This window comes from Corylus avellana, chromosome ca7, assembly GCF_901000735.1.
Source record: "Corylus avellana chromosome ca7, CavTom2PMs-1.0".
Lineage (NCBI taxonomy): Eukaryota > Viridiplantae > Streptophyta > Magnoliopsida > Fagales > Betulaceae > Corylus > Corylus avellana.
In genome coordinates, this window is record NC_081547.1 from 8,414,444 (window position 1) to 8,426,906 (window position 12,463).

Below are 12,463 nucleotides of genomic sequence, written 5' to 3' on the forward strand. Positions count from 1 at the left end.
ATAAATGAAAAAAGAGTTCTTACCAGTTTATCATTCTATTGTACTTTATTTAAAGAGCATATTGAAACTTGTTTGTGGTTTGTTTCTGACCCTAAATAGATTCATTTTTTAGTCTCTCCTACCTGAAATGTACCGTTGTGATCTCTCCTTTCTCTCATTTCTCTCAAATCACATCTCACGTCACTACCCACTATTCAACCTTGGGTATCCATCACTGTACACCCACTAACAAATATCCATTATATACTTATTTACTTTGCCAATGCCATTAGTCCCACTTAAAAAGTTGATCTTCCATGTCAAGGCTGCTAAGCTGACACATAATTTCTCTCAACTATCATTAGAAAATAGAAACACATCGGTCCTTAGACAAACTATTTTTTCCAACTATATGAATCCCGTCTTGTCTTACTTTTGGTGGAGATCCCATTATTTCATTTTTACCTTCCACTTCTTTTCCTTCCCAAACAAATATCGTGAAATTCAAATTGTTGGAATTAGTGGCTTATATTAACACTAGTGGAAGGCCAAGTAGACGGGAGCGGAGTGATTGTCGTGATAACAAGATATCATATCAAATTAGATTTAAGGGTAAAGTCCACATGCCCATCTCAAACTACCAAAACATTGTCAATTTTTCTCCCACGGCAGGCAAAAAGATAAAAAACGTCCCCATATATTTTTCAATAAGTCAAAAATACCCCTATAAATTCAATTATATATTTCTCTCCCACGACTTCTTTTCCTATGTGACCTTTTGGTTGAACCTGAATCGGAGGATGCAGTATATTTTCCTTTTGATGACACATCATCAAAATCCAAATTCAAATCCGAATCAAGAATGTTATCATGCTGCACTACATCAGTAAAAGACTTTGCAAAACTCTCTGTCACCATATCTTTACCAACAACTATGGCCATCTCATCTTACATTTCAATTTTTTTATTTAAATATTGCTCATGCTTAGGATTCGCCTGTTAAAAGAAAGAATATAATTTCAATAAAACTTCAAGACTATATAAATGCTATAATAAATAAAAGAAAGAAAAAAAATAGAATTTCAATAAAACTTCAAGACTAATATAATTGCTACAATAAATAAAATAAGTTTCATACCACCACTTCCTCATCATACACCTTCTTGTCACAAGTTATCATCCTCAAGTTTTCATCCCATCCAAAGCCACTCTATTTACGGAGGGTGCCGATGATATTTCACATGCTCTTGATGGTTCGAAGGTGGTTGTCAACATGGTCAGGTACACATTCAACTCCGAATTTCTCGCTAATTGACTTGGCAACTAGTGCGAATGACGTAGGTTTGAATGTGTTTGAAGGCTTATTTCCTTTAGCAGCCTCATCATCAATAATTTTAAGTGACAAAGTATGCATAGGTTTTGACCACCTAAATTGCTTGTTTGCAACGTTCTTCTCCTTACCTTTGCCCATTGAAAGATAACAATATACAATATCTCATAAAAGATAAAAACATAATGCAATATAGAAATAAACTCATATCATAAGCTAGATTAAATATCAAATGTATATCATACAATCAAATCATTAAAAATAAAAACATAGTTGTCTTTAAACATGACTAGTTCAAGAAATAAACATTACAACATCAACCATACGAGAAAAAAGGAAATCTACACATTTTTCCTATTTTTATAATCATCCCACATCGCATGACATATTACATCCCTTTTGATTGTCTATTCTCTATTTTCCTCTTGAACTTCCCTTCTTGTTTGGTAGACTCTACCACTTTGATTTTGAGATTCAACATCACAAACAGCTTCTTCCATAATTGAGTCATTAGGATCAACACCCATAATGTGATTGTAAATGACACAACATGCTAAAACTACCTCCATTTGTGTTTCGAACGACCAAAATGGTTCTGCATCCAACACACGGAAACGTCTCTTCAAAATTCCAAATCCTCGTTCAATGGTGGTTCTTAAGGACGAATGATGAAGATTGAATAATATTTTTTCATTTTCAGGTGGATGATCACTAAACTCTTTCAAATGGTACCGAACACCTCGATAGGGGGAGAGAATTCCATTTCGATTTCCATAACCAGCATCACCAAGATAATACTTACCTTCAGGAATTTTGAATCCCCCTGGCCTAGTGAGTGCATCGTTTAAAACACGAGAATCATGTGCACTTCCTTCCCAACCAGCTAACACATATGTGAATTTTACATCAAAAGTAATGCCAGCTAACACATTTTGTGTTGTTCGATCTTTTCAACCACGAAACCTTCCTTGGATTTCAACTGGAACAGATGCCCGAATATGAGTTTCATCTATTGCTCCAACATAATCCTAATGAAGATCAATACAAGTTACGTTAATTTGACAAATTACTTGAATTTTAAAAAAATCCACCCCAATCTGCGATCTTGGAAGTTCTGACTTTGAGATTGGGTTTTTGAAAACCCAATGGCAGATACAGTCTACTCTAGAAGTGAACTTCCAAGAATCAACAACCAAAACAGCCCATAACAACAAAGATCGCAGAAGTTCTCATTTTTCAAAATCCACACCCTAGACCCAAAATCAAAATCGCTCCATGATTTCGAGTTGTCCAACAGAGAAAGAAACCAAAATCAAACGAAAATTACCAAGAGAAATTCGTAGATTTGAATCGCTTCATACATACGGTTCAACAAAGAAAGAGAAAGATGAAATTACCTGCGTCGGGTTTGAAGAGTGAAGCTCGGCCGAGAGAGAGATGAGCTGTACAAGTGAAGGAGAAGCTGCAGCTGCAACTATGCGTGAAGGTGAAGGTGAAGGTGAAGGTGAAGGAGAAGCTGTGCGTGGAGGTGAGGAGTCGGGGTTTTTTGGTTTTTTTTTTTCTAATCAGAAGAGCGTTGGTTCTTTGGGTTGAGCAGGGAAAATGGTTTACGAAATTAAAAAGCATAAACCATTTTCCTAGAAATGTAAAGGTTTTTTGGTCAAACCGAAAATGCGGAAAATATTTTCTGGAAACCATTTTACGTCCAAGTAAACGGAGCCTTAGTAAAAAAAATGTAGTAAACATAATCCTAGTAGGGAAATGATTTAAAATAGAGATAAATGTAAAATTGGTCCATGTGGTTGGCCTAAATTACAAATCACTCCCTGTGGAATAACAAATAATTTATAGGTCCTTGTAGTTAGCCTAAATTATAAATCACTTCATGTAGTATAAAAAATAATTTATAAGTCCTCAAGGTATAGGCTAAAATAACAGTTTACTGACTAAAATCAATTTTTGTTAAGTAATTTAATAGAATCTGTTACTTTGTCACATCATACTGCTATAGCAAAATTAATATAATCTCTTATATTCCCAAAATTAACCCTCCCCCATTTTCATCTTCCTCACCATGATTTGGAAACATTTTGCAAGAATTTGATGATCGCATTTTGTGAAGCGGCTGACGAAGATGAAGATGAGGATGAGGGAGGGTTATATACGGGGTAAAATTTTGGGGATATAAGATATTAGGTTAATTTACTATGACTGTATGACATGGAGTGATAGCTGATGTGTAATCTTAGCTAGCGTCGTAAAAGAGATATGCTAGAATCTAATAAAAACTTCATATTTTGCCCATAAAAGTCTATGTGGCAAGATGCAACATCATCTTATTTTTATTGTCTTTTTTCATACATAAAAAAAAAAAAATAAAAAAAAAAAAATGATGCGGCATCTTGCCATGTGGACTTTTACTGGCAAACTAAGAAATTTTTATTAGATTGAAACATTTCTCCGTCGTAAAATGATGTGAAAAATCTTATTTGTCTTTTTGAAAGTTAGAAATTATTAATAACATGTGCCTCGTTTTTATTGGGTATGACGTGCCAAATTGATAGAATTTGTTAAGTTACTTAACAAAAATTGATTTCAGGAAGTAAACTATTATTTTGGCATATCTTGAGGACCTATAAGTAATTTTTTATACCAGATGGAGTGATTTGTAATTTAGGCGAACTAAGGGGACCTATAAATTATTTTTATACCACATGAAGTGATTTGTAATTTAGACCAACCACAAGGATTAATTTTACATTTATTCCTTAATATTATTAAAAAGCATATGAGAAGTATAGTACACATTATTAAAAAATTTCTCACATAATAAGGACACATATCACTCATAAAGACTGGCTCGTAAAAAATGTATTTGTAAATTTTTTTTCTAAAACTATTTTATTTCACGTTGTTCTATTTTTAATAAAAATTATTCTTTAATAAAATAATCATTACCAATATCAAACGACTCAAACCTAAGCTAAGAATTTTTCACTCGAGAAACACGACAAGAACATACGAATTATGCAATTTGATGAGCTGTCAGTTGGCAAGAATACTTGTACTAACGTGACATTAATTGACTTGCTCAGAGAGAAAAAAAATAAAAAATAAAATTTGATTGTGTTGTTAAAAGTAATCTTTTGCAGTAAAAAGCATATATACCCCGGCGGAAAACATGTTCCAAAAAAAGAAGAGGAAGGTTCGATCATAGATGGCGATGAGGTTCAAACATTTCATCTTTGCATTGCTCGCTGGTTTGGCTCTTATACTTGCTGTTCATGCCCAGGATCAACCTGCAGGTATATATCATCATTCATCATCATTCATCATGATCTTGTTAATCTTTCAGTATATAACTTTTGTTTTGATTATTATTCTTTCTTATCTGTCGTCCCAGGCTTCATAAGCATAGCTTGTGGGTTACTAGCGAATCCTAGCTTTACGGATGAGAACTCAGGCTTAAATTACATTTCAGATGCAGCCTTCATAGACACAGGTACAAGTCAGAGCATATCATCTGGGTTCAGAGGTGACAATCCACCATTCTTATGGAATCTCAGAAGCTTTCCTCATGGAAACCGCAACTGTTACAGCATCAACGTCACTGCAGGCACTAAATACTTGATCCGAGCAAGCTTCGTGTATGGGAATTATGATGGAAAAGATAATTTCCTACAATTTGATCTGCATCTTGGACCAAATATGTGGCACACGATCCAAGTGAACAATTCATCGTCTGGTTTCGACAGGGAGCTCATACATGTTCCGTCTCGAAACTATGTACATGTCTGTCTCGTAAACACGGGCTTCGGGACGCCATTTATATCAGCAATAGAGTTAAGGCCATTGATAAATACCTCCTATGTCACCAAATCTGGATCATTGGCATTTGTTTCTCGCTCGGATGTTGTTGGATCAAAAAGCGATCTGAGATACTGGTGAGTCATTTTATATGATAGCAAGTCATTTGTATTACTGAAAACAATAAAATTATTTTCATTTTCAGTACTGGCTATGAATTAAGTTATTCATCAAAAAATAAAAAAAAAAGGTAATGCTGTGAGCGACTAGCTGAGTCAGCTTAAAGGTCTAATTTAAAGTCTTTATGTAGAACATAGACTGATAAACTCAATTTCCTCCTATCTTATTAATTAGGTATCCAGACGATGTTCATGATCGCATTTGGGATCCCTATAACGAAGTTGGGTGGACAAATTTAAGTACCCCGCTTATTATTGACTCCCAAAGTTACAATAATTATCAACTACCATCTATTGTCATGAGTACTGCCGCCACACCGGTAGATAATAACACTCCTTTAAATTTCAAATGGGACTCAGATTATTCTACTGAATATTATGTGTACATGCATTTTGCTGAAGTGGAAATGCTCCAACCAAACCAGTCCAGATCATTCAACATTACCCTCAACGGGAAGTACTGGGATGGACCCATTGCTCCTCATTACTTATCCTCAAGCACTGTGTCTAGCACATCGCCCATAAGTGGAGAAGCAAAATATGAATTTTCTTTCATCAAAACTCAAAATTCAACACTACCACCCATCCTCAACGCGATTGAGATATATTCCGTGAAATATCTCTTGCAATCAGAAACAGAACAAGGAGATGGTATGTTCTTCCACACACACAAACACACACATATATATATATATATATAGTTCGCATATATTTGACAAATTGGGATGCATGTGAAATTTTAGTTGATGCCATGGAAAAAATCAAGTCAACATATGCAATGAAGAGAAATTGGCAAGGAGATCCGTGTGCCCCTAAAGCATACTCCTGGGAAGGTCTAAATTGTAGATACGATGGTTATAGTCCACCTAGAATCACATCCTTGTAAGTCTTCGTATAATTTTTATGACTTTCCAACTTATTGACTCTTAATTTAAGTTATTGTAAAGCTTAAATACCTCAGGAATTTGTCCTCAAGTGGACTAATTGGAGAGATATCTGCCGACATATCAAACCTCGTAATGTTACAATATTTGTAAGTATCCACAATTTACATGATTAGATAATCTAGAAACATGAGGATAATTGCCAAAGTACATGTTTTCTACCTCAACAAATATTAAATATAACTACTTTGCTCATTTCAGGGATCTTTCTAACAATAGTTTAACAGGATTGGTGCCTGATTTCTTGTCTCAATTACAATACTTGACTGTCTTGTAAGTTACTTTTTATGTGAAGAATGATGCTACAAATTTCATCATTAAAGAAGTAGTTGGGAAAAAAAAAAAAAAAATCATTAATTCTACCTTTCGATGCAGAAACTTAGAACGAAACCAACTATCTGGTCCAATTCCAGCTGACCTAATTGCAAGATCAAATAATGGTTCATTATCATTAAGGTATTATTCTTGTCAAAAACAATAAAATCCTTACTATTACAATTTTGGAGAAACTACAATTACTCCCCTGTAATTATTATCATATTTGCAAGGTCCTCTAATGTTTGATTTTTGCAATTTCCATCTTAAAATACCGCAGAAAAAAAAAAAACTAAATTAAAGGAAAAAAAATCATAAAAAATGAAAAAGGCAAAAGTTCAGAAAAGAAACGAAAAAAGTAAAGATATCATAAAAAACGAAAATAAGGTTATGAACCATTTGCTTTTGCTTCATTTTTTTTTTCTGTTTTTTTTTTTTCTTTCCTTTTTCGATTTAAATTTTTTTTTTTCTTTTAATTTTGGTTTTTTTCTTATTTTTCTTATTAATATTTTTTTAATTTTAGGGTATTTTGTCATTTTGGGATGTAAAGAGAACATTTCAACTTTAATGATAGATTGGGGGATATCACAAAAAATGGAAACATTTGATAGAACATTGCAAATAGAGTAGTAGTTAGAGGGGGTAATTTTTCCTATAATTTTTCCTTAACTGCAAATTGCAAAATTTTCATGAATTTCAATTGTAGGCTTTTTGATAATGCCACCAACAGTTCTATCATTCCAAGTGTGGGTTACAATATTAATTCAAAGCTATGTGGATCTGGTTCGTGCAAAAAGAAGAACAACATTGTTGTTCCAATAGTAGCATCACTTGGTGGATTGTTGATCATCTCATTGATTGTTGCTGCTACCTTGTTAGGACTTAGAAGAAAACGACAAGATAAGACTAAAGGTGAAAATTTTAACTATATGATTCATATTGACATTAACAAAGAAAAATTCTCCTTATATACTTATTGATGATTTTAGCATTAGCATTTGCAATGGTAGATACTAAATCCAATATTCAAAAGGCATCATTGGAGTCAATACAACGACAATTTACATATTCTGAGCTCATAAATATTACAAACAACTTTGAGAGGATCCTTTGTAAGGGTGGATTTGGAACAGTTTACCGTGGCAACATTGGTAACACTCAAGTAGCAGTGAAGATGATATCTCCATCATCAACTCAAGGGTTCCAGCAATTTCAATCAGAAGTACGTAACTGTGACTCATAAAAGCTCATATATATATAGAGAGAGAGAGAGCGAGAGAGTCTTACATTGATACTAAAATTAATGTGATACTTTGTAATTACAGGTTAAACTTCTTATGATGGTTCATCATAAAAACTTAACTACTCTTGTTGGATATTGCTATGAGGAAAATAACATGGGGCTCATTTATGAGTACATGGTCAATGGAGACTTACAAGCACATCTTTCAGGTTTGAAATAAAAAGGAAAAGTACTTCATATTTTAGCTTACTAAACCTTATCCTCCTCAGAGAAGAATTTTTTTTTTTCTAATTTTAGAATTAGAAAAATAAATTCCTTTCAAATTTTTTCTTATTCATTAGTACTATATAATAGGTGTTAAGTTACTTTGAATAACAAAGTGTACCAAGGTTTTGGAATTTTATTAACGGATGCAGGTGAGAACGCAAACATAATGAATTGGGAACATAGACTTCGAATAGCGATAGATGCCGCACAAGGTTAGCGTAGAGTTGATTTGCATAATTCTTCCTTTATAATGTCTTTTTTGTTGTTTCTTATAAATGTTGTGGTTATGAATTTGTAGGATTGGATTATCTGCACAATGGTTGCAAGCCACCTATAATTCACAGAGATGTGAAACCCACAAACATCTTGTTAAATGAAAATTTCCATGCCAAACTAGCTGATTTTGGGCTATCCAAATTTTTTTCTACCGATAGTGAAACTCATGTGTCAACTGTTGTTGCTGGCACCCCTGGATATTTGGACCCTGAGTGAGTATTTCTGTTATCGTTTATCTTACTCATGATCATCTTCAACATTTATTTTCTTTGCCAATAAAAGAGTGACATTTATATTCCACGAAGTTATGATCCATTATGAAATGAAATTGAAATCCAAATGATATGGTGGTAATAAAGACGAAATGTATTTGATATCGGGCATTAGACAATTAAAAACCTTATGATATTAGAAATCAAGTGAGTTGCCAACTTTTTCAATAATAAATTTGCTACAAATATGAAAAATTAACATGTTTTGACTTGCAGATACTACATATCAAACTGGTTAACTTGCAAAAGTGATGTTTATAGCTTTGGAGTCGTTCTTTTGGAGATAATCACAAGTCAACCTGCAATAGAAGGATCCCATGAAAAGACTCACTTAAGTCAATGGGTGAGTCTCATGCTTGATAAAGGGGATATAAAAAATATTGTTGATACAAGGTTGTGTAGAAACTTCAGTATCAACTCTGCTTTGAAAGTTGTCGAAATAGCAATGGCTTGCGTAACTCCAACTTTGGCTAAAAGGCCAACTATAAGTCAGGTAGTAGCCGAACTAAAGGAGTGTTTGGCAATTGAATTAGCTCGCACAATGGAGGGCCATGAGGACAAACCAACGAATTCAATTGAAGTTATCGACATGGATCTAACTCCTGAAGTCATTCCTTTAGCACAATAAAACATTGTCGAGTCTTGAACCTTTTTTACTTTCTGTAATTTTTTTTTTTAGTGCATACTATACTTCAAATGAATCCTCTATATATGATGGTTCTATATAAAGGATCCATAATTGTGATAGGTCCCATATTTTGATATTCGAATTGAAATAATCTCCATTTCGAATAGGAGAGAGACCACATGCAAATTGACTTACAAAAATTATTGGACTTTTCAGCCGACACAAGGCTATCATTTATGTGCTATATATAAAAACAGAATCCTTATATCCATTGGATCCATTGAGGACTAAAACCAAAACATTAAAGTGGTAGTCTAAAATGCCAATAAGTCCCTTTAATATTCAAATTAAATAAAGAAACAAATAAATACAAATTAAATCATCGAGGAATTTAGAACAAATAACAAATTTAGTCTATCTAAGATTCTTCTTTCTCAAGGTGAAAAAGTCTCATATTTCATACAATCGTTTGAAAGCAAAAAAATAAAAATAAAATGGATCTTTTCATTATAGTTAAATTTCAAAGATATTTTCAACGAAACATCTTCGGGACGAATTGTAGAAAATATTTTTATTTTGCTTTGGGTTTGGATTTTTAGGATCCTCACACGGAGAATTTTGCTCATGTAGGCCAATAAAAGAACTAAGAACCAAAGCAAACCCAAAAGAAGTCCTATATTGCCTTCTCCATCTCCATCCAAAGACAGCAACAAACACCAACTCTCTTTCAAACACCACAATGGCAATGTGCAAAGCTAAGAGAAATTTTGAACACGTCTCTCCACCAACTAGCAATCTGACTTTTTAATTTTGATCAGTTTAATTTTTTTTTTTTTTTTTTTGATCCAAATTTGCGATTTTATCATGCAAACTTTTCATTTTCCACACAATTTTGATCAATCCAATTCGAGTTTGATCAATCTAAATTGAGTTTGATTTATTCAAATATTCGACTCTTGATTTTTCTTCAAACCCAACCCTCGATCTTACATCAAAAATTATCTTGCTACAGAATTAGCCAATTCAAAAATCTAGCCAAACTCACCATTTGGCAATTATACTAAACCACCAAACTAGAATAAATAAAGATACAATGAATTACAACAGAAATTCTATTAAACCACTAAGGGTCCGTTTGAGATTGTAGTTTCAATAAGTGCGATTTTAAAAATTACATTTTAAAAAACTTGTGTTTTTGAAATTACTACTTTTTAAAATCGCAAAGGTATTTGGTAAATCATGTTAAAAAGTAATTTTTTTTAACAAATATTTGTTATGTGAAATCGTGATTTTTGTTTAAATTTGCGCATTTTCAAATAAGTACCCCCTAATCTACTTATAGAAATCACAAATTTTTTTCCTATTTTAGATTAAGTGCTTTTTAAATCACACTGCCAAACGCCTTACGTTTTACAATTTCTTTTAAAAATTGAGATTATTCTTGCGAAATCGTAATTTCAAACGCACCGTAAACTAGAATTCCTCTATTATTCCTTGATAGAGATCTTGTTTCCTAAAAAATTCACAAAACATATAAATGTGGAATAGGAAAAAACAATGTAACATTAATATCACAAATTTGAACATAATATTAATCATTAAGAAATCACAAAATCTATTTGTCACAAAATATCAACCTAGATTAGACAAATATTACCAAAACCAACATCACTACTCCCCATGTCTACAGGCACTCCCAAAATATCTTCCCCTTTTTCTCACAAAATGATAAAGGGTTTCAAATGAAAGATTTAGTATCGTACTGTCTTGCAACAAGCAATTAGAACAAACCAAATTATTCACCTATGTACATTAAAGACAAAAACAACATCAGTGGGAGATGCACATAATCAAATGACCTACTAAAGATAAAAATGAAAGTTTTTTTTATTTAAAAACTCTATTTATCAAACGCAATTCCAAACATACTCTAAAAGTCTAAATTGATAAAGGTAAGTGACTTAGGAAGGGTAATTCGGAGAGGAAGTGTCATTTAGTCAAAAAAATTTTATTGGAATGAATATATATAGGCTATAACTACGAAACTTGGTATGCTAATCATGAATATGAGACATGTTATTCTTTTATCTCACTTTTTTTTTTTCAAATTTATTATTAGATCTATTCTGATGAGCTCCATTAGAAATTTGACAAATCAGTTATAAACATCAAAATCAACTGTTGTTAACAAATTTGTAATTGGCGTGAGAAGTGCCTCTTTTTACCTATAAAAGGTTAATTTAGCCACACTATATATTTTTTTTCCGTTTATTAGAATCATGACGGATCTTTAGAAAGGATGACAAAGGATAAAGACATAAAAAAAAAAATAAAAAAAAAAGTATAATAATTATATATTTAATTAAGTCATCTTTGTTATTATATGAAGAAGAAAAATGACGTACATTATATATTAAAACAGGTGGATTTGGTCTAAAGGGAAGTGTAGAGATTCCTTTTATTCATACAATAAAGGTAGAATCAGAAAGTTTGAGTAGCTAGGCTCATGGAGACCCATTCTCAGACTTGGCGATAGGAGAAGGAGTAGCGCAACACTTGCAACAAGAGCCCTGTGGGGGAGGTGTGCAACATACACAAGCAGGGCAAATGGGTCCTGAAGCTGCAACACAAATTGAAAATAAAACTTAAAATCTTGCCATATAAAAGCTGCTGAATTAATGGTAATGGGTTTGTTCTTTTACCTCTTTGAGTCAATCGAGCTGCATCAGACGTTGCCATTGGAGATAAGATGATTGCAAATATGAAGAGCGTCACCAAAGTAGATCTCAAAGACTTGCCTGCATGAGCCATTGCTTAATGTAATAGATCTGCTGAGATGAATTACTCCCTTTGTTAATTAACATGGTTGGGTATGTTTATATATATAGCTACTCGATCTGTTCCTTTGAATCACACGGCACTTGGTTACCCATCTGCTGCTTTGTTTGAATAGGAAGGCCGATTAAGTCCTTGAGATTGACTTCTGACTTTGCTGAAGTTATGATTTATAACCCGGAAAAATACACTTTATCTCCTGATTTTTGACATCAAAGGTTTAAAAAATGACATTTGACTCCCCAAAAGTCTAATTATAATAAGTTCATGTCTTAAAAGGCACTCAAACCAAAAGAACGAAAAAAGATGACTAAGGGTGTAACTTGCCACATTTAAATACTTTGAGTTAGTCGAAAACGTGAAAGAGTTGAGGATATACTTCAAGAGG

General features: G+C 32.9%; 1 protein-coding gene across 1 annotated transcript; it reads left to right on the plus strand.

The window, feature by feature from the left end:
• Window positions 1–4,513: 4,513 nt before the first annotated feature.
• On the plus strand, window positions 4,514–9,240 carry LOC132186367 (LRR receptor-like serine/threonine-protein kinase IOS1). Its single transcript, XM_059600303.1, has 13 exons — window positions 4,514–4,614; window positions 4,713–5,253; window positions 5,471–5,946; window positions 6,039–6,177; window positions 6,257–6,328; window positions 6,441–6,512; window positions 6,615–6,695; window positions 7,300–7,466; window positions 7,550–7,776; window positions 7,880–8,006; window positions 8,214–8,276; window positions 8,363–8,552; window positions 8,829–9,240. The coding sequence occupies exons 1-13, from the start codon at window positions 4,527–4,529 to the stop codon at window positions 9,238–9,240; spliced, it is 2,655 nt and encodes an 884-aa protein (XP_059456286.1). The 5' UTR covers window positions 4,514–4,526.
• The last annotated feature ends 3,223 nt before the right edge of the window (window positions 9,241–12,463 follow it).